The sequence below is a fragment of the Megalops cyprinoides genome, chromosome 4 (assembly GCF_013368585.1).
Source record: "Megalops cyprinoides isolate fMegCyp1 chromosome 4, fMegCyp1.pri, whole genome shotgun sequence".
Lineage (NCBI taxonomy): Eukaryota > Metazoa > Chordata > Actinopteri > Elopiformes > Megalopidae > Megalops > Megalops cyprinoides.
The window spans coordinates 45,339,610-45,367,325 of record NC_050586.1 but is presented as its reverse complement, the minus strand read 5'-3'; the positions used below and the strand labels follow the sequence as shown (position 1 = coordinate 45,367,325).

Sequence of the window (27,716 nt, the reverse complement as noted above, 5' to 3'; positions counted from 1 at the left end):
TCTATCAGCATGTGCCCTAAATACATTTTGGTACAGTTCTGTAAACCAATAAATGGATTAGGAGAAAGCAAAAATTGCTATAAAACATTGGAAGTCTTTGGTTGTTTACCATTATTAATGATGGTTTATAATATGATAACACTAATAGTATTGAGAGTATACCATTATTAAAGTGGGTTTTACAAGAACAGTAATGATGTCCCGTCATTAATCATACATTATTATTGCTGTAATTGTTGTGTCCTGCTCCACAGCCTCTTTAATATGTCTCTACTGTTCTGCTGCTGTCAGGCCTTTATAGAAATGGCCTCTGAGGAAGCAGCAGTCACTATGCTGAACTATTACACAGCAGCCACCCCTCACCTGCGGAACCAGCCCGTCTTCATCCAGTACTCCAACCACCGTGAGCTCAAGACCGACAACCTGCCAAACCAGGGGGTGAGCGTGCTGTACTGCTTCCCAGAGTCAGAATATAGCCTATGCATGCCTGAGTTACAGTTATGCCTGGCTGTCATCACATCTACCTCTAGTTGTGGTAGTTCCATTGATTGACCACAAGGGGCGCTTCCGTGTCTGAGAAGCACTTTCAGACACCATATATTGTTAGTTTGACTTACGCTGTTCCAGTTTTAGTTCCATAAACGTTAAAATTCTGAAGGTGGGAAACATGCTAAGTATTAATGGGGTGTTGTTCCCTGTAATTAATGTTAATTATGATTAACTGAAATAGCAACAACACATTGTTTTTTCTGTGACCCAATGAGGTGAGAATTTGCATAGTTTAAGGGAAGATATTTAATTGGGGGGGGTGAATGACTTCAGTTTTATGTAAGGTCAGTAATTTCTCATAGAAATTTCTCTTAAATAGATTTCTTAAAGATCAATTTTGTTATAATTGCAAAAGTTACACACCTGGTCCTCATTATCTTTCTAGGTTACATTCCAGAGAAGTGGTGGGGATTTATAGTGAATCATAGCATAAAGGGGCTCTTTTCCCCATAGAACAATGTTCAAACAGGGATATGAATTTCCAGGATCACTTGACATGCCTAAATATGTATTTAACAAACAAACAATGGAGAGAAAGAAATCTTAAACAAAAATTGGCTGGGTGAAAGTTTGGGCATAACAGCATATGAGTATTCGTATGCTGTGTTCCTCTACTGTCACAGATCACAACTCTTTGACTCTCTCGAAGTTGGAGGGTGGCTGTAATTAATGTTGTAGTGCCGTAGATGGTATATCAGGTATTTGCAAGTTGTTGTTGTAGTGAACCCCAGATGGAAAACAGATTTAGGAGAGGAACAGAATGAAACATGAGGAATGCAATTCAATGGCAGGAAGGGCCTACTCCTAAGCAGAAATGGTGTAGACAGACTTTGAATGCTTAGTGTGACTCATTAGAGGTCCAAACACGTAGTGCTGGAACCCTATTGTGTTTGTTCCGATTTTTATTATTTTTATTATTTTTTTCTGCTCTAAAAGTGTTTGCACAGCAAAAACTATAGATGCTAGAGCTACCAAACTTGGTAGATAGATTTCTATGGTCACCCACTACTCAGGTAAAAAAAAATACCCCGATTGACCAGATGGTGGTACTATAGGAAGCCACAACGCGTTTTGGGATATAACTCTTGAACCATTTGGGGTATAATCAAAATTCTTTTTTCTCCTGATTCCCTGCCTCCAGTTGAACAAAAAGCCTCTTGGACCAAAATGATGCACCATATTGGATTTTCTGCCATTTTGAATTTTTTGTAAAACCTTTAAAATCTATCTCCTCCTAGACGGTTTGTCCGATTTGCACCAAATTTGGTACACAGCATCTTCAGACCAAGCTATTTAATCCCAGTATAAAGAAAGTTGCTTCATTAAAAGATGTGGCTGCAGTAAGACAATGAAAACAGAGGGCGTGGCCTCTATTTATATAATGAGCTATAACTCCTGAATGCAAGATCCAATTTGAGATCCCTTATGTACAGGCCATTAGAGTCAAGCCTTCCAAATTTTGTGTAAATCCGTCCATAGGTGGCGCTATAGCAAACAAATGGTCATAACCTCTAAATCAATTGTCCAATCAACTTGAAATTTTGCATGCTGTCTCTTGGTCAAAGGTACGGTGGCCCTGAAGTGCAAAGCACAACAGCAAATCAAAAATCACAACAGCAAAATAAACATCACAACCGCCAATCAAAAATCACAACGGCAAATCACTAAACACAACAGCAAATCAAAAATCACAACAGCAAATCATTAAACACAATGACATTCATTTTTACCGGAAGTCTTCTGTCTCAGTGTTTTCTTAGAGGGAAGAAAGGTTAGTTGCATTTCTTATTGTCTTAGGACAGGGTTAGGCAACCTTTACTATCTAAAGAGCCATTTTTGGCTAGAAAGAAAAAATCTGTCTGGAGCCGCAAAAAATAGCCTATTTGAGCCCTTTAAATGCAGGTAGCCTACCACAGTGTATCAGTCTAAATTAGCCTATCAACATTGCTAATAGATCTAAATGAGCATTCATTCATATGTTTTACCACAAGGTGGCTGCAGTAGGCTATTTATGATTATTTGGTACTTTAACTTTGCATTTCCTATATTTACAAACATTGTGGAGCGTGAGCATTAGCTGGTGGCAGAAAGCCACCAGGCAGTAGCCTAACCAGTACCAACAGAAAATTGATCATTCTAGACAGTGTGTTTTATTGTGTTATCATCATGTAATCTTACATTTTATAATTTTTACATGATCTCTCAGATGTATCTTAAATAATATCTGTTTACAGTAGCAATTCTGTGCGCCTACAATTAAAAAAAATTGTGAAGGTAACGTGTCCGATTCGGGGAAGACCATATGATTATATGGGGAATTTGCAGGCTAGTAATGTTACCTAGAGTGAGCAGCTAGGTAGCAGTTTAGCCACATGTCAACAGATCCCCAGGAGCCTGATAGTAATAGCGAAGAGTTGTGCTGTCAGGTGTAATATTAATAAAAAACGAAATCCCAATGTGAAGTTTTATTTTTTATCTAAGGCACTTAGATAATCAATAAGTTAATTTACCTTGAAACTAGCCAAGACGGTCGGTGACTGTTAAGGCTGACACATGCATTCGGTCAGCTATCTTTATGGGGGAAAACCCGCATTAAAATGAATCTATAAAGTTACTCATGTGATCATGTTAGTGAGAATATATTTGGTTCTATGTGACTGCTACAATGCAAAAAAAAAAAAAAATTATACCAACATTATATAAACATGGTTAAGTTATTTAATAACATTGAGAAAGTCGTGAATTTTGCATGTAAGTCTACGGGAGCCAAAGCCACTTTCTGCCACCAGCCCCCTGTGTGACGACACGGAAATATTGGTCTATCGTGCGAGACTTCAGGAAACACCAAAAGCATACGGTTGTTGTTCTTTGTTTACCGTAGCATGTGTTCATGTGCTCATGCGTAATTTTATTGTTCTCGAAACGAATATCACGCAATAAATTTTGAACATTGGATAATGTAAGGATGACTTTAGGCCTACAACAATGATAGCAAAATGTAAAAAAATGTTATTCACTTCCATATTTTTTTTGACAAAGCTACGGAGCCACTAGAGAGGGGCTAAAGAGCCGTGGGTTGCCAACCCCTGTCTTAGGTGAATGTTCTCTTCGCTGTATGCCTCTGTCCAATCAGTGACATTCTTGGGGGGAGACATGCCATTTCCGATAGAAATTAATTTCCGGTAGAAATGAATGTCGTTGTGTTTAACGATTTGCCATTGTGATTTTTGATTTGCTGTTGTGTTTAGTGATTTGCTGTTGTGATTTTTGATTTGCTGTTGTGTTTTGCACTTCAGGGCCACCGTACAAAGGTCCTAATAACATCTAAAAGGACAAGTTGATAGCTTGAACAAGATGGCCGCTATCAGCCAATCAAATTTCAGCAGCCCTTAAACTGTCTTAACTATGACCTATCATCATGAAACTTGGCAGGTAGGTTCCTATGGTCACTCACTACTAATGTTAGAAAAATAATCCCGATTGGCCACATGGTGGCGCTATAGGATAGCAACAACGCGTTTTGGCCTATAACTGTTGAACCGTTTGGCCTAGAGTCAAAATTCTTTTTTCCCCTGATTCTCTGGCTCCACATGAACAAAAAAGCCTCTTGGACCAAAATGATGCACCATATTGGATTTCCGCCATTTTGAATTTTTTGTAAAACCTTTAAAATCTAACTCCTCTTAGAGGATGCGCCCAATTTGCACCAAATTTGGTACACAGCATCTTCAGACCAAGATATTTAATCCCAGTATAAAGTTGCTACGTTAAAAGATGTGGACGCAGTGAACCAATGAGTTATGTGGACATGGCCTCTTTTTATATAATGAGTAATAACTCCTGAATGCAATGGCCAATCATCACCAAACTTGAGATCCATCATCTACAGTCCATTAGACTCAATCCTACCAAATTTGGTGTAAATCTGTCCATAGGTGGCACTATAGCAAACAAATGGCCATAACTCCTAAAAAAATTGTCTGATCAACTTGAAATTTTGCATGCTGTGTCTTGGTCAATGGTCATCATAAAGTCTTTAAGGACAAGTTGATAGCACAAACAAGATGGCCACCATCAGCCAATCAAATTTCAGCAGCACTTAAACTGACTCAACTATGACTATCATCATGGAACTTTGCAGGATTGTTTTGGATTTGTCAAATAGCAATCGATATGAAAAATACATGGCAAACTCACTTTCCACCACTCTCCCAGTCAAAAATTACACTTTGCTACATTTCAGACGGCTACACCCAGATCAACATTCATCGACCCAGACACCTAGACTCAGGTCAACTTTCACTGAACTGAGATGGCAAAAATCATTTGTTTTCTTCTAATGGCAAACATTCTTGCATATAATACATGTATTTCACAATGGCAAAAATTGACCTATTTAACATTTACTGGCCATATCTCCTAAACCAATTCCCTAATAAAGTTAGAATTTTGTATAATGCATCTTGGTCAAAGGTCCTGATAAAGTCTTCAAGGACAAGTCGATGACTTAGAAACAATGGCAGCCGTCACCCATTCAAACTTCCGCTGATGGACCCTGTAATCGCAGCTTGTGGCTATATTTTTCAGTTGTTTTTGTCATTGCCATAGAAAATGTGCCTGCCACATCATATAAGAGGATACTTTGTCTTCATTTCATTACTGAAACTCTTCATTTTTTCCAGTTACATGGGTGCTCATTGTAATTGACACTACCAATATTCTTCAGAGAATATTCCATGGTGCCTTTATATTTAACTCATATTCTATTTTTGTAGGATGGTTGCAGGGCACAGTCAGTGTCCCTGAACTAAATGCAATGCTGTGTCTTCCAGAGAACACATGCGGCACTACATGCAGCAAACACAGTGCATTCTGGGAACATGACCTTGACGAGGCCAGCACCAGCCAGCAGTGGAACCATGATGCCAGGACAGAGCCCGGTGCTACGTATCATTGTGGAAAACCTTTTCTACCCAGTCTCTCTGGAAGTGCTGCACCAGGTCAGGCCACCTTCGCTGCCTGTTGCCTTTTAGTGTCGTAAGGCCAGTCATGTAAAATGCCATCTTTTTGGATTGAAGCAGACAGAACATGAGTGTATTGACCATGGGAAGTTGCCCTTTCCATGTCATCAAATATTGAAGAGCACTGTACAATCTGTTCTTACAGCTGCGGCAGAAAAGCATGGCTTCCCATGGCAATTCCTTTTTAAAGGCAGAAGAACAAACAACTAGCAAAATCTGGAAAAGGAAAAAATAGCCATAAACTTAAATATGTCACAAATGTTCCCTACACTGGGGCAGCAGTGTAGCAGCAGTAGTAGTGGTTAAGGTGCAGGACTTGTAACTGGAAGGTTGCCGCTTCCATTCTTCAGTTGGGCACTGCTGCTGTACCCTTGTGTAATGTACTTAACCAAAATTTGCCTCAGTAAATATCCAGCATTGGAAATGGATAGCATTGTTAAATAACTGTAACCCATATAAGTTGCTCTACTCAGGTAGCGCATAGGCCTTCTGCTAAATGCCTATAATGTAATGAAAATTTTGACTCTGTTGCCAGTCAAAACTGTTATTGAGAAATATGTAAGAGAATTTTACTCAGCCTGGTGTCACATCTTTTTTTATTGTGTTCCACCGCAGATCTTTTCTAAGTTTGGGACAGTGTTGAAGATCATCACTTTCACTAAGAATAACCAGTTCCAGGCTTTGCTACAATACAGTGATCCAGTAAATGCCCACCATGCCAAACTGGTAAGTCCTAGATAGTATAAATGTGATCTTTGCTGAATTGAATGCCAGTAGAAATATGAAGGCAAATACATTTCAGTCTTCAATCCACTAGATTAATATGTTGGTGTGGAAGACACATAGACATTAATTGTTAATATATATCTTTCATCTTATTTTTATTCATCTGTCTCTTATTCTGTGACATCAGAACATTTTCATTCTGTAACATTCAATAATGTGAAAAAAAATTGGGTGCAAGTTGTAAAAGGCACAAACGCAAATTTAAAATGTAGTGGATATGGCATTTCTCTGGGCCAGCCTTGAAAATATGAGTTAAAAATGAGAAAAGATTTCTTGTCAAGTGCTTTATTTCCTTGTATTTGAAGACAGATTGGGCTCTTTGTGTCACTTGCATGTTCAAATAGACTGAGAGTCTCTCTTTCTTGAGTGGAAGTGATTTCTGCCTCCCTATTGCTCCATTTTTCTTGTTGATGTCATTTGTACAAAATGTTGTGAAATGACATTTGGCCTTTATTCTTTTTAGTGGAGGCTGTTAGTCTGAATTAATGTCACATTTCACTCAGGTTTTGTACTGACACACATCCATCCCTCTGGAGCCTGCCTCTTCTATTGTCCTCCTAATCCATTCGAATCAATGCAAGTCTGTCTGATGGCACATGGGAAAATTGTACATCCGTCTCCCTGCACAAGGCAGAGGTTTGCCAGCTTTCCTGTTATTCTCTTCCACTGAGAACCAGTCCTTTCCACACTGCACCGTTTACAGTGCCTTGTGATTAATTTGTCACTGCCTAAGACGTATAATGAGTACTACTAAAACGAAAGAGCAAGTCATTACTCCATCAGTCCATGAGTGTTATCTTTTGTGCACGTGTCATGTAGCAGTACATTGCTACACTGCACAATGACTGCATCTCAGAATGTTTTCGGGAAGTTTTTGTTGTGGAGAAAAAGACCTCCTGCTTAATCTCTATGGAAAAACACAAAGGAAAAGATGGATATATCTCTCCATGTACCCCCACCCCCGAACAAAAAAGACAGTAAGGCAAATTGCTTTGATTTTACGTAGCAGAGTAGTATAGTTGGGAACCTAATGTGGATACAGCGAAAATCTGTGCTCTCCATCCAAAAGCCACTCTTGCAGTATTATGAAGCTCTGTTTACCTTTACAGTGAAAAGCAGATGTGTGCACTGGTCATTTCAGCAGATGAATGATGATCATTGTGTTCTATTAATTTGCAGCCATTTTAATGGTGGCTCTCTTTTATAGCTGATCAAAGGACAAATTCTGTTCCAACAGGAAATTCTTGTTTTACTTTTTCCATAGTGAATTCAGGAATTGCATTGTCATTTACATATTCCAGTATGTATTTCCTTTGAACAAAACTATTCGACAGGGGTTGAAGAAATAGGTCATTTCCATCAGCCACATTGACCCGTGGGTCAACTTCCCCAGCAGACATGGGTCTACCTGAAAAATGAGCACTTTTCCTGCATCACCTTGAGGAGCAGGTAGCTTGTGAAGGACATCCAATATCTCCTCCTTTCCCAGTCCATATCTTTCATGGCGGTAACAACCAGCAACCAACTCAGCTGCTAGCTAGCTTGCTGATGCTGGTCACTTAATACTAGCTAGCTATCTAGGTAGAAAAATGGTCCAGTTTAGACTTTAGTATCTCTCTGAATCATCAAAACTAGTAAATGAGCATTCCTGTGTTTTTCCATGCACCTGCAGCTAGCTGGTGAGCAGGTCAGTTAGGGTGTACTCACACTAGGCGATCCGTACTGTGCTCAAGCATGTTTGACCCCAAAGTCCAGTTCGTTTAAATAGTGTGATCGCTCCGTACCGTGCCCGGGCACGGCCCGTTTGAAGAGCACGGAACTCGAACATGACGCCAATGATGCGACTGTCCCATTTAACAAATATATCCGTTATAGCAACAGTTAGCTGGATATCTGTTACACGCCCAGTCATAATAATTCCTTTAAACCATGATTTGATTAGCTAGCTGACTTCCTTAAATATAACAAGCTGGCTACCTCCAAAATGATCTTTGATTGGTTAGTTCTGTAGATTTATACCTAAAAATAACTCTGTGGATCCCCACATTATCTTGATTACTAGCAAGCAAAATAAAACTAACCATACTTTATGTGGCGATGTAAGCATTGCTGTTGTCAGGGGCTTAGTCAGAGTATCACAAATGAAGCAGTCTACCTGTTTAAGTAGCTAGTCTTCAACAATTGTTCAGATATGTAGCCTGTTAGCTAACTAGCTATGTTTGTCAAATCTATCGCTAGATAGCTAATGTTAGCTCCCCAGCCAGTTAGCATCGATTATGCAACACAGGGATTTTCAGTTAATCGTGCTGCACGTATAAGAAGATTTTTACGGAGGCAGCTGATGTTGAGGGAGGAATTTGGAGTTTTACTCGCTGACTACAATTCACGTTCATCAATAAGGTGAGAACCAGACCCGTTATTAACCAAAATATTCTCGAATTAATTGAAAAGTGTACTGTCCAAATAGTAATAGAAGATGTTTATTGTTGTCTGTGTGCTACTGCCATCATTACAAGTAGTAGCCCTAACTGGTTAATATTAGCTAACATTATTGTGATTAGGCTACTGTAGCATACTGTAGCATAGTCCCTTAGCATAATGACTGAAACTTCAGCTGCCTCCATAAAAATCTTCTTATACGTGCAGCACGATTAACTGAAAGTCGCTGCGTTGTATAATTGATAAATCTATAAGGCATGTGAGAGGGCCGTGTGTCACCACACACAAAACGACTCCAAATAAGCCACAAAGTAAGTACAATCATGAATTCCACTGTGCGAGAGCACTTTTCTTCAACACAAAAAGTTTGCATCATGATGACGTAAGCGTGCTCGGGCCCGGAACATTAAGCACAATGTGAGCGCAGGCCAGCGGGGAAGTGGGGAGGGGGGATAATCACGCTCAGGCATGGTACAAGGCAACCGTGCCTAGTGTGAGTACGCCCTTATAAGAGAAGACCCAGCATGAATGAAATGAAAATAGAATGTGCCTGTCTTTTCCTCACAGATGTCCATCTAACTGGATGTGTTCATTTACTTTAAAGGATCAGTTCTAATTGATTGTGCTGTCTATATTGCCAGGCTTCTTCCTCCTTTGTTGGTTTCATAAACAAGCCAGCTTCTGCTAGATGCAGTATAACCATGCCCTGCCTATATAACAAGTACTAGGTAGTCAGTCCAATCTTTCAGTCACACCTCACCTGTCCTTGGCTGTACAGGGTGGTGGTGGTGAAATCCACCTAGATGCACATGTCATAATGAGGCAAAAGTGAGGAGACTGATATTTATTCTTATATTTCTCTGATATTCTTACAGACAGGACGTTTGTAATGATTGTCATATACTTAGGAAAGGGAACAGACACTCACTGCAGCATAATTACTGGGTGAGAAAAGAGAAACACAGCTGAGCCAAATCTTTGTAGATCAGACAGAATTGATACATAAGCTCTAATCCACTCCGAAGCAATGTGAACTTGACTTTGGAATGAAAGCAGTGCACTTACTCTACATACCCTTGGGCAAGGTACCTAACCCACAGTTGCTTTAGTAAATATCTAGCTGTATAAATGCATAATGTTGTAAAAAAAAAAAAAAAAAGTATAACCTTTTTAAGTCACTCTGGGTAAGCGCGTCTGCTAAATGACGTAATGTAATGTAATGTACTCTCACCCTGGTACCATCAGTAAAAGATTGTCACAAAAAGAGAAGAAGATATACTTATTAGTGCAGTATTGCTTTGTCCAGAAGAATCCCTGTTTGGTTTTTGGTGATTGGTCAGATTTTGTACTTATGATGGAATAAACTGAAAAGGAAATGTGGTCAGTGACATTTTCAGTGTCCTTGCTATGTCTTTTGATGTTCTTTTCCAGACTTTGGATGGCCAGAATATCTACAATGCCTGCTGCACTTTGCATGTGGAGTATTCCAAGCTGTCCAGCCTTAATGTTAAATACAACAATGACAAGAGCAGGGACTTCACGCGCCTTGATCTCCCATCTGGTGATGGTCAGCCAGCCCTGGAACACGCCATGGCCACCGCCTTTGGTAAGACATCACAAGCCGTCAGCACAATTTGGCCCTAATGCATTTCAAAGGCTGGGTGATTCAGCTTGCCCCCATAAAAGGCAGCCAGACTGCATGTATGGGAACAAAAGTATTTTTCTTTTTGTAGCAGCTGAAGCTCAGCGGTAAACACTTTGTGGCGACACAGGCTGGTAGCGGTACAAGCTTGGTGGCTGGAAATTGCCGGTAGTTGCAAATTGTTGTGCATTTTATGACAGCATTTGTTTTCTTTGTGGCAGTGTTTCCCACAATGGCCCTATATTTCAGCGGTGGAAATAATGATTCAGTATGTATATGGCTACTCTCCAAGCCCTAGTGAATGCACTTTTTATAACTGGCTGTGGATCACAGTGTCTGCCATCTGAACAAATGTAAGTTTTAAAAATCTATGGAAAGTAATCTGTTGAACATACAAAGCCCTTATAAATCAGACCTTTAAGGGTTGTTCCTCTTTTAGGAGAAGGTCCCCAGGGTTTCATACTTCATATATATATATAAATTGTTGCTTCCATTATTTTGTTTACCTCTGTATGCATCATTATATTATGCTTGAGATGTATTAATTGTATATACATTGAGAAAAATCAAAGCAGACTTAGTCATAGCCAGAAGAGTGTTTAAATTGATTTATGTCAGCAACTCATAACAGGATGTAGGGAGGTTTGCATGAGTTGTTTTCAATAAGGGATGGCATGATGTTGTGTCTTATGTGGTGAGTCATCTTCCGGTAAAGAGAGCTTGTGGGTGTCAGAAACTAGATGAAAAGAGGCCAGACGGGGTTGGAGTATATTAGATGCATCCTACCATGCAGAGATATTCATTACATTGCGTATTACAAATAACATTATATACATTGTCAGTTGCAAGATATCCTTTAGTCTCTTGTAGAAAGATTACTGCCGTGTTGAAATGCTTAAGAAATGAGAATATTTCATTTGCAAAGTTCAGGCTAGTCTACTGAATAAATGAAATGTCAGTTTTGAGGATATACTGTCTGCACCTGATCGGTTTTAGTTTTCCTTTCTAGTGCCCTTTACTTTAGGGCTGCTACCCATTTCAAAAAATTATTCTGTGAGAAGCTGTTGCACCCTCAGGCTGGCATCCAAGAACTGTATTATTTGTATTACTGAAGATTTTCATTGTGCTTGGTATATGTGCAGATTAAAAAAAAGCTTTCCTGTTCTACCATATGGATTTTAAGAACTACTTTTTGTCCATGAATCCCCTTAAAGGAGTGGACTGGCAAAGGCAGGGCTCAGTAACATTTTATTTTATGTCAACCTATTTGATGGTAATGTTATCGGCCTCCAGCACAGATGTAATTAAAAGGAAGTGAGAGGCCTTTATCGCCACCTCAGAAACTTCTGAATGACCTGGACAGCAGAGACCCTGGAGGAAATTTTATTTATCACAGTCCGCTTGGCGTGGTGCCTGATTGGTGGAGGGTCGACACCACGCCAGTGTCCCTGCATCTCGTTGCGTCAGACCCTGTAAATCAGTTGCATTGTCTGGGGGCGAGTGGCGTTGCGGATGCCAATAAAGCAGACGGCAGAGGGTAGTCTCACTCTGAGAAGCAGCCAATGTGTCCCCCCTGCCTCCACGTCTCCTCTGGGGGCAGTAAATCACACCCCCGACGCTGTCACTCAGGGAACTGGCTCTGTTTTAACTGCTCTGTCACCCTTGATAGCAAAGTTAGGCTATCAGGTTAGGCTATCAAGTTTAGGCTAAACTGCATAACACTGGACTGCACAATTAATGAACACATTTAGAGCAATGCCACTAGAGCCATTGTACATTCCTCCACTTGGAGGGAATAATGTTGTGTTGTGTTGAGTTCAGTAATTCTGGCAGGTAATTGTCATAGTCATAAACTTAGTAATTATTTAATTTTAAATGCATGAATGAGAAGATTTGTATTTCATATGCAAAATATATAGGCACCAATAATTTTTAGGATCCCAGTGGTATTTTCTGTTCCAGGACTATTGCTATTTAGGACACACCAATTGAACAAAATCTTGTACAGTTCTAATTGATAACTTGATAACTGAATTGATTAATGTTAGGCATATATTCAATGTTTAGACCCATATTTCACAAACCATATACAAACCCATTAAGATGTTCAAATGAATGTACGGGGAGTGGCTGAAATTGGATACAAGGTATTAAACATAAAAAAACAACAGCTAATGTTGGCAGTGTTTGTAGAAATGTGCAAAATATCTTGAAATTTCAGAGTACTCCATGAAGACTTCAGATCTTCACATATCTAAAAGTATTGTGGATTTTCAAATACAGTATGAAAACATGTTCATATTGTATATCCTATGGAGGTTCCAAATAAAATATTGTGAACGTGTTTAACTTGTCACAGTACTGAATAAATTATACTGTGCTTTATATATGTGAGAATATTTAAGTGTATTTAACGTTTATGCAGTATCTTGTGAATAATTTCACTTAATCCCATATTTGTATATCTTCCTTTACTAGAACTAGAAAGCTCTAGAAAATCAGTTTCTATCTTTTTTTCAAGAATGTAACCCCGCTGTCAGTGGGGGAAATGCATTCGATCCATGATAACACAGTTTCTCACAGTTTGGAATGCATTGTGGTGTAAAACTGGGACTGCCTGTACCTTACACAGGTAGAATTTCACATGAGCGATTAGCAGATCTGCTGAAAAGGGGACCATTGACAGACAGTCATTGTTAAGGTTTTGTCTCTTCTGCTGCCACTTTCTAACTGTAATGATGATTAAACACGTGTCTTGTGCTGCTTGAAATCACAATTTCAGTTTGGTTCCCTCACTGACTGTGGCCTTTTGTGATGTGGATGTGCTTGGTTCGCAGGGACCCCTGGGATAATCCCCTCACCCTACACAGGGGCTGCGGGATTTGCTCCCACCATTGGATTCCCCCACACTGCAGGTAAGGGGCATTGGTCACAGGTCTACAAACAGGCTACTACACCTATTTCACAGAGAAAGCTGAAGGGACATACTACACCAGCCTTTCTCAAACTTCTTTGTCCTGGGGCCCAGTCATGTCAGACTTTGGGGTTACAAGGCCCCATACGCCCCTGAACATAAAATCATTGCCAAAAATAACAATGCCAAATAACCTATAAGCTGATTTTTATGAACATTCCCAACACACATCAGAGACGGACGGCTGCGATGTCCCCAGACTGTGTCATTTGACAGAGGGATTTCCCTCACCTTTGCAGCAGCACCCGGACCCAGCACCTCAGAGCAAGCACTGACTAGTGAGGGCATAACAAGTTTCTCCCCCATCATGAATGAAGCCTGACATTTTGAAATGTGGTGTGAAATTATGTATGGCGCTTTTGCAAGTTTCTCGTTTTCCGTCAGATTGTTTCTAAGTACTATACTTTGATTAGCCAATTAATCCCTTTTCCTTTTAAAGAAATCCTCTGATTTGTCTTTGAGATGTGCATGTTTTGTCTCTAAATGCCGGCGCAATTTCGATGGTTTCATAGCCTCGTTGCTTAGCATGGTTTGACAAATGACACAGATTGGCTTTGGGGGGAAGCTATCGCTGGAAATGAAATCAAATTTAATATATGATGAGTCGTAATTATGAGTAGTAAATGGGCAAAGTTTTTGCCTCTGGTTCTTCGTTTAAATTAGCATTGTTAGATGCTGGTTGTTTCCTAAAAATGGAATCTAGACTGGCTTGCTTGGAACATGCCATGACTAAATGACAGCTCAAGTTGTGTGCGATTGAGAGAGAACAAAATGAGAGAACAAAGGGTGCAAGTTCTTGCGGGCGGGAATGCTGAACATTCTAGAATCTTGAATAAAATGTTACCATTTCCGAAGCAAGAAGTTCAAGTTCAGTCAAGGGACCTGGCGAGTGACAGAAGCACCTAGCATAATTTCACTGGCGCAGTGGTAGGGCTCTGTGGACCGGCAGCTTCCTCGTCGCAGACCGGCACCGGTCCGCGGCCCACAGTTTGAGAAATGCTGTACTACACCATACACCAGCGTTTCCCAAACCTCTCCTGGAGGGCCCCTTGTCCTGCATGTTTTAGATCTCTCCCTGCTCCAACACAGCTGATTTTAAATGATCAGTTTGTTATTAAGCAGCTTCAGGAGTTCATAACGAGTTGATCATTTGAATCAGCTGTGTCGGAGCAGGGAGAGATCTAAAAACATGCAGGACAAGGGGTCCTCCAGGAGAGGTTTGGGAAACGCTGCCATACACTCCGGCAGTGATGGAGGAATTAGCTAGTCAGTCATGCTTCTGCTCATAATGTATGGTCCATTATGTCATGCCTTCAGTATGCAACCCATTAGTTTGGTTAAGAACACATAAGTATGAATGGAAGAGCATATGTTTTCCAAACAGCACAGATGACATGTAGACTGGGTTATCATGCCAGAAGATCAGTGTGTTGATAACAAGACAGAATGAATTGGAATTTGTAATGTCTCCTAAACATTAGGCCAGGTGGTATTTTATGTAGCATTAATGCCCTAATACTACTCCCACACAGTATGTCTTAGTTCATTTTTCTTGATCAGCACTGACAGTGCTAGCTAATACTGCACCCTCCGTGTCTCTTTACAAATGTAAAAATCAACTACTGGCAACACATTGAGTTGTTGATGTGTGTGTCAGATTAAGGGGATAATCAAATTGGTGCAGGATTAGCAAAGGATTTATCCCACTTTTCCTTGCTCTTTTGGCAAAACCATTTATGCATTTTATCCTTTATTGTTGATTTTATTGAATTTATGTCTGATATCAGTGTTACTGAGGCCCAGTCTAGTTGTAATACAGTTTGTCCATACCATTGAATCCTGTGTGTTTTTTCTTCATTATGCGCACCATATAGTGGGCTTGGTAGTTGCTTGAATTAATGAATGATATGATTCCAAAGCAATTTGCTTGCAGCTGAAGCTCAGATTTAAGGACAAACCATAATGTGGTTGAATGAAGATCTTTTTCTATGCACAGAATAAACATATAACCCTATTAAGAATGCACAGTTTATCCAGTAAGTGCACACATGCACGCACACACGCACACACGCACACACGCACACACACTTATTATTTGTCTGCATCTCTTCCCCCATCATCCCCGCTCATGACTTTCCCCTTCCCCTGCCTATCAGGTCTGTCCCTACAGATGGTGCCAGGTGCTCTAGAGCCACTTACCATCCCAACCTCTGCCATGGCAGGGCGCATGGCCATCCAAGGGATGCCGCCCGCTGCCATGAACGCTGTCCTCCTTGTCTCCAACCTCAACCCCAGTGTGAGTCCTGCAGTCCTCCACTGTCTCCACACTTCAGAACTGTCCCCTTGGTGGGGTCTATTAATATGTAAACACCATATTGGAAATAAGTATAAGAAATACACACGAAAATGTAACGACACAAAATTCACTGACTAGCCAAATTGTGCCTACAGTAAAGCTAAATTAAGAAAGGTGGCACCTGTGGACAAAGGTTTGTCAGTGAATGGATAGCAAACCATTGGAGCTTGTGTTTGTAAGCCAGTAACAAGTTTCAAAACGCATATCTTTTTACATATTTCACAAGGGCAAAAATTGAATAACAATCTACTCAATTGGAAAAATGACCTTGAGTTTTGAAGTTTGTTTGATTCAGGACTAGAAAATGAAAACATCTGATGATAAAGCAGATGAGTGTACTATGTAGATTAGCATAAAACCTTGGCATGCTTCCATTATACTTACTCTATGCCAAAATTACAAGGAAGTATTAAATGGGGAATAGGAAAGGCAAGTGAGAAAAGAATTCACAATGAGGAAGAGAAATCTCAAAATGGGTAATGGGAAAAGGACACAGTTCATGACTTTTTTTAAATCGTTTAGAAGCTTGAAAGGGGGGAATTTTGAGAACAAATAACTTTCTAATTGAAGCTCATAGCCAACACAAATGAAAGAAAATATAATTTTCTGGAAATTTTTTGTCATATTTTACCCCATTATTAGATCTTGCTGCACAGCCGTGTTCCTCTAAATGTAGTTACACTAAAGTGGCTCTCAAAATAACATGTTCTGTACATTTCTCACTAACCACCAATATGATATTCAGCTAAATGAACTTTAGGTAAAGGGTCTGCACATCCTCCTGAACTGTATATCTGTTGGTCTGAATGCTGCTGAAGTTCTCATTTTCTCATGAGTTTATTTCACGTGTTCAGTCAGTGCAGCTACATCTTGAGGAACACCTATATAGTGAAGGATGCATGCATCTCATAATTTGAACTTGCCTTCTCTGTATCATTTCTTTACAGTTATAACTGATAATTTTCTTGGAATTTTGACTCATATTTAACTTACAATAATGGCTTGTTTTCATTCTTTTGACTTTATACTTTGAAGTTATATTTGTGCCATCATATGTCTCATAATAATGTCACATTGTGTTATAATCAAAATTTAAAATGTGTCATTACTGGTATAGAATGTTATTTTCATAATTAAAGCAATACACTCACCTCGATACCCAGCAGTCACTACGTGAATGATGGCTTTTTGTATCTGTTAATGTATCACTGATTATGAATACAAAACTACAATCCAGGAAGGAATAAAAATGAAAAAAGAAAAACTGTCAATGGAGAGGGAATGCCAAACTAGAGAGACTGGTATATTTCTAAATGGAAAAAGAAAACTTGAAAAAGACCATTTGTTTCTTTCCCAGTTTAGATTTAGCAGCATATCCTTTTGTACACTGGTATTTCTTTCCCTCAGTTTCCATTATTGTTTCTCATCTAACATTTTAACATTGGCATAAATTGTCTATTGCACTCCCAACATCAGCCTTCTGACTGACAGCTCCTGTGATTCTCTCCCTCATACAGAGCATATCGCCACATGGACTCTTCATCTTGTTTGGTAAGAAACAAAATACTTTCCATTTCCATTTAGAATTTATTTTTGAGCAAACACACTCTTTGTTACAACAGAAATCAGTTACAACACAAACATAAGCTCACTGTATCTTAAAGTAATTAACAGGGAGCACACAAACCCCTGCAAGCTATTATAGATTGTGTTGTAAAATAGTTTATTGCAGATTCTGTTATATTAATGTTGTGTCAGTCATTTAAAAGCCGTCAGTCTAAATGGTAAATAACAAGCTCTGAGGTCTTGTGAACAATATTTTAACTGATATGAAACCATCATTATTCTCATGCAGGAAAAAGGTACAACAGATTGTATCACCTCTGTGTCTGAAAGTTGTTCATAGCATGGATTCTGTCAAAAAACAGTTCAAAGCAGTTAGTGTAAACTGGCAATCATAATTGGGCAAGGTCATTCAGCTTGTGACCACTAGGATTCAAATGGTCAAGAGCTGAATGACCGCAGACTTCCTGTTGACCCTTTTTTCACTTGGAATCAAAGAACCCATAACATTAATCTGTGCATGTCTAGGACACTCATACATGTATACATACTACTTATTTGTCCGTTGTTGTATCGGTAGAAAGAAGAAAATGTTTATCTGGCCCACATGAAAAAGTGGTTTAAAATCGTTGTCAAATGGACTGATCAGACCACCCCTTCTCCCACAGTTCTTTCCCTGTAGATGAGTGTAGATTTTAAGGCTCTTTAAGCCCCCATGGATAAAGGCATATGCCAAATAAATAAATGGTACCATTAATTTTTAGCACCAAGCTCTGATTCTTATTCTAATTCTCTTTCATCCTCTCTCTCTTTTATTCCTTCTCTTTCTTTTTCTCTTTCTAAGGAATAATATAGCAATTCATGTACCATTTTTATGTTAAAGCACTGTTTACAGGGCAGGTAAAAGGTACACTGCCCTTCCTGCAGGCTTGTGTACAAAGACCCACACTTTAAGCAAGTGCTAAATCTCTGTTGGAGGAAACTGGTGGACAGCTTTGTCTCCAACAAACTGGTTCATAGTTGACCAAGGGAAGTGACCATTTTGTGGCTGACATAGACACCTTTTGTTGTGACTTTATGGCAGTCAGAACAAAGCAACTGTTGTGACTGCTTACTTGGATTAATCAAACATGTCGGTCAGGACATTAAGTGTGGCCTTTGAGAGTGTGAATACTCTAATATCTTTGCAAAAAACTTGCAATTTGAACATCACATAAGCTGAAACAGGAGGGCCAAGGGTGGGATGGTGCTGTTGATAAATGATGACTGCTGCCAGAACATAGAATTAGATACAGGTGATTTAACAAATAACCTTAAAATAGGTGGGCAATAGATGGTGCTGGAGTTAGCTGAATAAGGTGGTTTTGGTGTTGATATGATCTTGGCTTAAGAAAAGCAATGTATTTAATATTCTGAGTGTACTGTGTCCATTGTTATTTTTAACATTGTGCTTGTGGTGTTATCATTTTTGCGTTCGCCATGGTTGTGTATTAAATGTATTTGATTGTGTGGTTGTGTATAATTGTTTTTTATTAATGGTTATTTAACTAAGTCTCACTAATATGTCTCTCCTCTCTCTTTGTTTTAGGAGTCTATGGGGATGTGCATAGAGTCAAGATTATGTTCAACAAGAAAGATAACGCCTTAATACAGATGGCAGATGCCACACAAGCTCAGCTAGGTAAGGCTTGCGTCACTATAATCAAATTAATATCCCATAAGTATTGTTAGAATGGATATAGAATGGGATATCTTTTCTGAAGCTCTGAGTCAGATTTGAATAATACTGTACTGTTTATGGTGAAAGCACAGTTTGAATGCATTGTAAATACAAATTTATCCAGATATTATTCATGTGTCCATCTCAGCCACCGTTACCACACCTTATTTAAGCCACTTGATTTAAGTCTCTACAAATATTTCTGTATACTGATCAAATTGTTGCCCAAAAGAGATGGCAGGATGAAATCCAGTTCAAAATCCTTCAATAAGGTGTTGGATGGAACTGTCACGAATAGAAAAGTTGTATTTATTTCTCAAAATGGTGTGATTGAACATGCCGGCCTCGTTCTCCCCAGCGATGAGCCACCTGAATGGGCAGCGGCTCCATGGAAAGGTGATGCGGGTCACCATCTCAAAGCACCAGGCCGTACAGCTGCCCAGGGAGGGACAGGAGGACCACGGCCTGACCAAGGACTACAGTGGCAGCCCCCTGCACCGCTTCAAGAAGCCCGGTTCCAAGAACTTCCAGAACATCTTCCCTCCCTCAGCCACCCTGCACCTGTCCAACATTCCGTGAGTCAGTCTCTCTTTCTGTCTCCCTCCCTCCCTCTCTTCCTCTCTGTTTTCTTCTCTTTCTCCCTCCCTCTCTTCCTCTCTCTGTTTTCTTCTCTTTCTCCCTCCCTCTCTTCCTCTGTCTTCTCTCTCTCTCTCTATCTCTCTTAAACTAGTAGCACACTCAGATGTTTGTGATGATGATTTTTAATATATAGCTGTGCATCTCCATTAACACAAGGCTTTGCAAATTTCTGTGGAGCTATCGACCGCAGGATGCTCTTTGGTTTGCAGTACCACTGCTTTGGCAGCTCTGACAGTGGTGACCCAGTATGAGTTCCTCAGGCTCTGGAGGCTCTCACTCACATTTCTAGAACTTTAGAATGTCATGGCTCTGAAGTACACTCGTGTAGTGAAGGAAATGGTGGACATGAACCAGGGGCCCAAATACCATGCCCTCGACATTGAAAAGATGAGCAAATTAGAGGGAAGAATATGTTCTTTTCAAGTACTAATATCCAAAGAGATAATGAGTATTCTACAGTTGTTAACACTGCTGATGAATTTAAGTAGTGAAAGCGAATGAGAGTGGGATAGAACAGAACAGTGTGTCAACCATAGACCACCATTATCCTCAATGACCATTGATTTGGTTCTTTGGTGGCTGCAGCGTACGCTTTCTGAAACTACTTTCAGCAGGCTGCACTTAGAAAAGGCTGCTATTTTTTATGATGGACTTGATTGTGGTAAATGATCATTTTATACATGCCATTCTCTTCACAACCTCACTCCCTTGCTCCCTCCAGACCCTCAGTCACTGATGACGTCCTTCAGAATCTGTTTGCTGGCTGTGGGTATTCAGTGAGAGCCTTCAAATTCTTCCTGTAAGTCCACAATTACACTTCTGTCATCGGAGGGAATTTAGGTTAAGACTGCTGTTTGTTAGTGCTTATGTGCAAATAGTCAGATAATTGGAAGAGAGATAATCTAGGCAAAGTTTTATCTTTTGGGGAGGGGTTTTCCACTTGTTTTCATAAAATTGATGGTTTTATCAAGTACCCCCTTTCCACCAATGCGAACTACGTGCTAGTTCTGGGCTGGTGCTAGTACAGGTTCAGAGTTGCTTCAACTTGCAAACCTTCTAAGAACAGGTTTGCTTTTCCACGGGCTAGAGAGCCACTATAGAGCCATGTCATTATGTCACTGTATACGTCTGTATACATCTCCGTTTTCCCGCTAGCGCCAAGCTAGCAGTGGTGGCTGGTGAGCTGGAGACAGGGGAAGCCCAAACACTACCTTTAAATCTATCATTATGTTCAACCTGTTCCCCTTTATTCTCCTTGATTAACAATAAAACAAATAATTCACAGAATAATCGACACCAATCGCGTAGTTAGAATAAATGATTATGCTCGTGAAATACCGCAGATTGTCTGTAGTTTGTGTGCTTGCGAAAGCTACAATGTGAGATTAATTAACAAGGATGGCAGCCGCCACTGCAAGCTAGCGGGAACCAACAACAACAATCAAAACAAGAGAACGGTGCTTTATAAAACAAACTTGTCCACTACACATTATACAATGTTAGCCTTTTGTGAAGCCAGATGTTTAGTGACATTGGTAGGTGAATCAATGGCAATGTTAGAAAGTAGCATGCTAACGTTAGCTACTGTTACCAAGGTTACGGTAGCTGGCTAGCTAGCTGTTGGTCAGCTAACATTACCCAAACAAGCATAGCTACTAATTTCTCACGTCAATGATACGAACATCGAACGTAACATTGATGTGAGAAATTATTAGCTATGCTTGCTTAGCTAATGTTAGCTGACCAACAGCTAGCTAGCTAGCCATCAGTGATACGTTCCTAACATGTAAAACGTTCGTAACACATAACACGTTTTTCTTCTTCTTCTTTTTAGGCAGACTACATGCTATACTAGCTCTGGTTTTTTAAAAATGGCGGTCACAAAGTTTTAGTTGGACTTAGTTGGATAATCCCGCCCCCCAACCCCTGACGTAGCGGTTCTTTGTTCTAGACCAGCAAAGTGTTGGCGCTGCTCTCTATCCAGTTTTCGTGGCAGAGAGCCGGTTCTTTGGCTGTCGAAATGCATTGGTGAAAAGGGGCACTGTCCTCTCAAGAGCACTATATGTCAGACATGGCAGATGCTCTTATCCATAGCAGCTTACAAAATGCATTTAGTAGGGTTAGGCAAGTAGTTGTATAGATGTATATATGTATAGATAGAAGTCATTAGTGTCATACTTGTAACATAGCACCATTGTGGGAAACATTACCGTAAAATGTAAAGGTAACCGTAAAAGTGCTTTTATACCCATACTAATAACCAATACCATTACTGCTATTTTCCAACCACCAAGCTTTTGTTGCCACAAACTTTTATCTCTTGTCACTTGTAGCACTATCTCTTACCTTGTATTCGTAGCACGTTTTTGCCTAGGTAGTATAGTGGCACTTTATAGTCCCAGTGACTGTATTTGATATATGTAACCTTAGATCAGATTAGTTCTGTCTTGCTACACTGACCTTGTGCTCAGCTTCAGCACTATCTGCATTGTATGACCTGTACACATTTTGCCCTTGTGCCTGTTTGCCCACTATATGCACTTTTGTACGTCGCTTTGGATGAAAGCGTCTGCTAAATGAATAAATGTAAATGTAAATGCTGTGTATGCTGTGTAAAATGTGTGACTAGGTCTAAATCTGTAGTACATATGTTTAACCACTAGAGGGAAGCACTTTACAGAGTACACAGGAAAAGAGAAAACAGATTTTCAGACAGCGTTCCATTGTACACATCATTGTGGTCCATGCGTTTTCCACTCCCATTTCCTGTCCCCCACTGTACTTTGAAGCTATTCACAAAACAAAAGAGCTATTCATTTCTCATATTCCAGATTGGAGTGTCTGCTTACTGCTTAATTGCTCGGTGTATTGCTTGATGCTGAATTTGGTCCATCATGCTCAGGCTGGGCCTGATAGGCTCCCTTTTGTTTGGTAGGAAAGACCGCAAGATGGCCCTCATCCAGCTGGGCTCAGTGGAGGAGGCCATCCAGGCCTTGATCGACCTCCACAACCACGACCTGGGCGAGAACCACCACCTCCGCGTGTCCTTCTCCAAGTCCACCATTTAGCAGCCACTCCAACAGCACACACTCCACCCAGATGGTCTTTTTGCTGTTTCTCCCCAAGGGCGATCAAGAGAGAGGAAGGGGGTAAACTGGCAATTTATGACTGAGGGACACAAGTGGAACGATCATGGAAAAAACACTACAGGAAGAGCCTGAACAAAGTCCTCAGGCAGAGACCAGAGAGTCACAAAGACCCTTTTCGGATGCAGTTTCCCAGTTTACAGTTTAGGGGCTTGCAGTAGTCCAGGGGACCTTGTTGCCTTGGTGTGCCTAGCCACCTCACATTTCCAGTGGCCATTCACCATGGAAGTAGCTGCAGTTCTCACAGACATTCAGCAGGACTCAAGCATCTTTTTAACCTGAGGACATTTTATAAAATGCTGCAGACAATGAAAGAGGAAAAGACACAAGCTATTTCCTGGCTGGAATGGAGTGTGCATGAGTGACTCCACCCACCTGGGGGGAGGCCTTGCTGCCAGTGTGCTGAAGCTGTTTAAATCTTGCCATCGCCCTGTTCAATGCGTCTTTCTCTCTGTACAAGTCAGTCTTGTAGCCCTGGGGTGGGGGCGGCCTTCGTCGTTGGATGTAGTAGGAGAGCAACATGGAAGGTTTCTGAAAAACCCTGAAGTTGCAGCTCTGACCAATGGACTTTCTTTTTAAAAAAAAAAAAAAAAAAACAGGAAAATGGTAGCATGTGGGTGATGAAAACACAGGCTCAGCCTTCTTGCCACAGTACAAATTTGCACGCTGGACAGAAGAGACGCACAAATAAACTCACGTCATGCTGATTTTTAGATTTATTAATGTTGTGACTTCATGTAATTTATTTCTGTATTTTTATTTGAGGACAGAGTTCACAGAGGGGGAAATGCCGCTTAACCTCTGAATTTATTGAGTGGACATGAAAATTTGTTGTCTGTTAATAGGCTGATGGTTTTATTATTATTATTTTTGCTTTTAATTGCTTCCACACATGGGATTCCAAAATATGGATTAATTTGCCTTCTGTTAGTATTGTTATTATTATTATTATTATTATTATCATTATCATTATTGTAATCGTTTGGTTGACTCTGGAACCAGAACAGAAACTGTAAATGAAGCTAAGAAAACTGAGAAGCAAGGCCCTTTGGGGCCCTCCAAGCAGCATTCCTGTCCGTGGCCTTTTGCTAAAGATACTTTGGCTCCCCGCAGTGAAATCAAGAATGTGATTTTCCTTCGAAAAAATGGTTTCTAGGTCACTTTTCGTCTATCTCCCAAAATCAAACAAGTCTCAATGGCATTTCCACTTTCCCTCAAATTGTCAACAAGCAACAGGTGCTGTTTGTGCGTGTCTTGCCTTATGTCAACTGACAGTTTTGTTTTAACCTGTTGCTGTTACAGTTCAAACCTGTACCCCTTGGGGGTACTCCTCCTCGTCTTTGCAGTTTCACAGAACACACATCCATGTGATCAGACTAAACATTGCACAGGCAGTTTGTGTCGGTGGGGACCAGGGCCCAAGTGCATCACAGGCTGGAGAGACAATGGGGACCAGGGCCCGAGTGCATCACAGGCTGGAGAGACAGTGGCTTACGCAGTCTGCAAAATAGTCTGGGCTTGAGTGGTCCTCATAAAAAAGGCCATGTCTCTTCTGTGTAAACACTGGTGTGTCAAGTCAGCCTTAACATTCCAAGAAACATTGTTGTGGCTCCCCCGTGAGTAGCAAAAGGGGGATATAACCGCGTGTCTGTCAGCTCAGTAACACTTTGTAGGTTTAATGACCAATAAAGATCGATTTCATTAAAAAGCAATGCAAGGGAAGATCTATTTGTAATAAAAAATGGATCTAGAGTAATGAAAGAACAGGCACTTCTTTATATTAAATAAGAAATGTTTACAGTCTTAAAACAGTGCTATTCAGGTTTATATATTTAAAGGACTGTCGAGTTTGTAAAGAAGTTACTTATTTTTGGTAATTAGTTCTTTTTTACAGAACAGAAGATTAAAAAAAAAAGTCTCAAACCTCACTGGGGTTAGTGTACCACTGTAGTTATTCCAGAAGTCATTGTGGGGGAAAAAAAGCATTGTCTTGTATTTAGTTATTTCTTACTGTATGTGCCTTATCATTATCACAAAATTTGTTTTAGTTGTTTTAATATATGTACTTTTAGTGGGTTTGGTAAGAGGGTTGATTTATTGTATGATATTATTATATTTTGTCTTGAAGGGGTTATTTTTAGATGTGCATTTTTGTGGGGAAAGAAAGATTCAAATAAACACGAAGACAAAAACACATGCATTACTATTCACAGGTGCTGGGTAGAAAATCTAATTTGATGGAAGAGAATATTGATCTGCTTCCAGGTTGGAATTCATGAGCATGTTTCCATCATGCAGTCTTCATCACAGTGCAGCAGTGTCTGCTCTTTGCTGTGCTGTGGTCTGCTCACCTTCTGCCAGTCTCAGGCTGGTCAGCTGTAAATTACATGGAGCAATGTCCATATGGTTGCATTCAGAAAGTTCTCTTTATTTTGACCCACCATATGTTCCATCAGTGCTTCTGCAGAAGGTAATGTAACTGATTGGGTGGTTTAGATGTCTCATCTTGTGAAATCATGTTAGTTTCATATCAGTTTCAAGCTATAGTATGTGAATTGGTTATCAACACCTGATTTTTAAAATTAAGTTTCAAATGTTCCCGGTCTTGTGGAATATGTCAGTTCCATGCTGAGTTCAGACTAATTCCATCAGTTTTAGAAATAAACCATACGTTTGAAATTTTGCCCCTGGCGTTTTCTGTGTCCCCATGATGTTTTCTATATTGCCACTTTTTTGAATAAATATCAAGTATCTGTCACTACATATAACTATGTATGGGGTTACCTGTCTCTTTACTAGGAAGTTACTGTATGCACATGTTGAACATGTACATAACACTAAATTAGTGTATACATTTATATATGTTTACTGAAATACATTACGAAATATTATTTAGATGAGACTTTTGGGCTGACACTGCAAAATATGGCAACTGCAGGTAATTCTTTATACAAGTAATTGATGCTGTGTGCTATCAATCCATTATCTATGTATCTATCTATATCTGTATTTTGTGTGTGTGTGTGTGTGTGTGTGTGTGTGTGTGTGTGTATATGCCTGTCACATGGTATGTATTGTAAGTCTTGTTATGAAACTCAAGTACAGGTGGGCTGTGACACATAACTTAAGGACTCCACCATGTTGTGGTCTGGGTGTAGAAAAATGGAGAATTTTGTTTAGGTAGGGAGCTTGCATGTGCACAGAAGGCACAGCTGGTAGATTTGCCCTTTACCTCGCTCTAAAAGGATTGCTGCTGCAGTCTCTAATGGAGAGAGCCGCAGGCATATCTCAGCTGGAAACCCTGCCTCGTCAGGGGCGTGACACCTATTGTCTGGTCAGTTTTGGTACGGTTTCCTCCTTCGTATGTCACATTCCCACAGAGGCAGCCACCCCTCTTTCACAGGGGCCTCTGTATTGTCACTTTGCATGTCACTCTGTATTGGATGACAGCAGGAAACTCAGAAAGCCTGGCTGAGGGCTTACATTTTATTGAACTTTTTATTGCCTTTTTATTGAGACATTAATGTGGTCCCTTCATGTATAGATTAAACATAAACAGGAAGAAAAGCTTTGATTAAAGTAATGCAGGATTAAAATTATTTATTTTTTGCCAGTTTAAATGGATCACTGGAGAATGTTTCATTGCAAATTCTCCATGTCCCTTGAGATGAACAATAATGTTCCATGTCATTCATTATTGGACCTGTGGACCTTGATATTGTTTGTTCTCCATCTAAACGTTTTTTTACATTGAGGTAACTGGTTTTAAATAAGGGATGTAATTAAACAGCCTTAAGTCTGATCTTTTGATATTCATATTGCTGTTTTTAAGTACACCTGTGTTTCCCGACCAATGTCATCTGACTAAAGGCATGCCTACTGCTAATGTCCAAACCAGTTAAACTAAATATCTCTTCAACAACTTTCAGCTTGCCACTGTCCTGGAGTAGGCTGCATTCATTCATTTTTACTCATGAGGCTTTCACTGTCCAGGAGCAACACTTTCATTGATGTGCTTCAATATTCTATTGATTTTTTTTTTGGTATGTTCTAGGCTGTCTGCTTTTATGCATGCTGGATTGATGCTTTCTCTTGTAATTATTTTTCAGTGACCTTAGAATCCATTCTCAGTAAATCATTGCAAACTGTGAATCTTTATTTATGTTCCCTCCTAGCAACAAACAGCAGCTCTCGATATTTAGCAGCTGTACATTAGTTCTCCCATTTGTTTAGTTTTATTAGCATTGGCTTTTCTGTGTTTTTTATTTTTTCATAAGGATAAAAGCTAGACCTTGTCCTGAACTGCAGACATACTTGCTGGATTATTGTAGGCCCATTCAAGCTCTGCCTGTTTCAAATTCCTGTCACCATTTGTGTACATGACATTCTCCATTGCTCCTTACATCTCTCCTGGATTGTTGTCAAATGACAGGTCCTACAATTCAGGCTGACCTTAAGACACTTCACCTCATTGATAGACCAAATCTCTTTAAGATTGTTCTACTCCTATACTACTGATACTCAAAAGTGTATGATAGTGGTGGACCAAAGTTTATGTGCCTTTAATCAACCTTATTTGATCTACTTGCTCTTACCTTATCTAGAACAGCGTCAGTTTATTATAAATGTACATTATAAAGCACTGTCTGAGAATATAAATAAAAAATCCTTTTATTACTTGAAATATTAACATTTTATATAGATAGAGATGTTAACTTTTAATATAGATATGTAGATAGTATTTTGGATTTGAAACAGAAAACTATCAATTACAAAATCAAATTACCAAGCCTATTCAGACTTCATGAAAGTTTGTAAACACTGTTGATAAAGTTTCATAATGTATGTTTTTTGTTTCACTTGTTTTCAGTTTCAGAAGTC

At 39.8% G+C, this 27,716-nt stretch overlaps 1 protein-coding gene across 5 annotated transcripts in view; it reads left to right on the top strand.

Moving 5' to 3' along the window:
- The window catches only part of LOC118775949 (polypyrimidine tract-binding protein 3-like), a 55,290-nt gene extending 31,859 nt beyond the window's left edge, over positions 1-23,431 (top strand). For all 5 annotated transcript variants that reach the window (XM_036525933.1, XM_036525935.1, XM_036525936.1 and 2 more), the window contains 11 exons: positions 292-438; positions 5,382-5,549; positions 6,186-6,296; positions 10,227-10,401; positions 13,275-13,352; positions 15,568-15,707; positions 17,285-17,318; positions 18,919-19,011; positions 19,409-19,625; positions 20,411-20,488; positions 22,625-23,431. In XM_036525933.1, the coding sequence (XP_036381826.1) occupies positions 292-438; positions 5,382-5,549; positions 6,186-6,296; positions 10,227-10,401; positions 13,275-13,352; positions 15,568-15,707; positions 17,285-17,318; positions 18,919-19,011; positions 19,409-19,625; positions 20,411-20,488; positions 22,625-22,757 (1,374 nt within the window). In that variant the 3' untranslated portion in view covers positions 22,758-23,431. The remainder of the gene's footprint in view (positions 1-291; positions 439-5,381; positions 5,550-6,185; positions 6,297-10,226; positions 10,402-13,274; positions 13,353-15,567; positions 15,708-17,284; positions 17,319-18,918; positions 19,012-19,408; positions 19,626-20,410; positions 20,489-22,624) is intronic.
- The last annotated feature ends 4,285 nt before the right edge of the window (positions 23,432-27,716 follow it).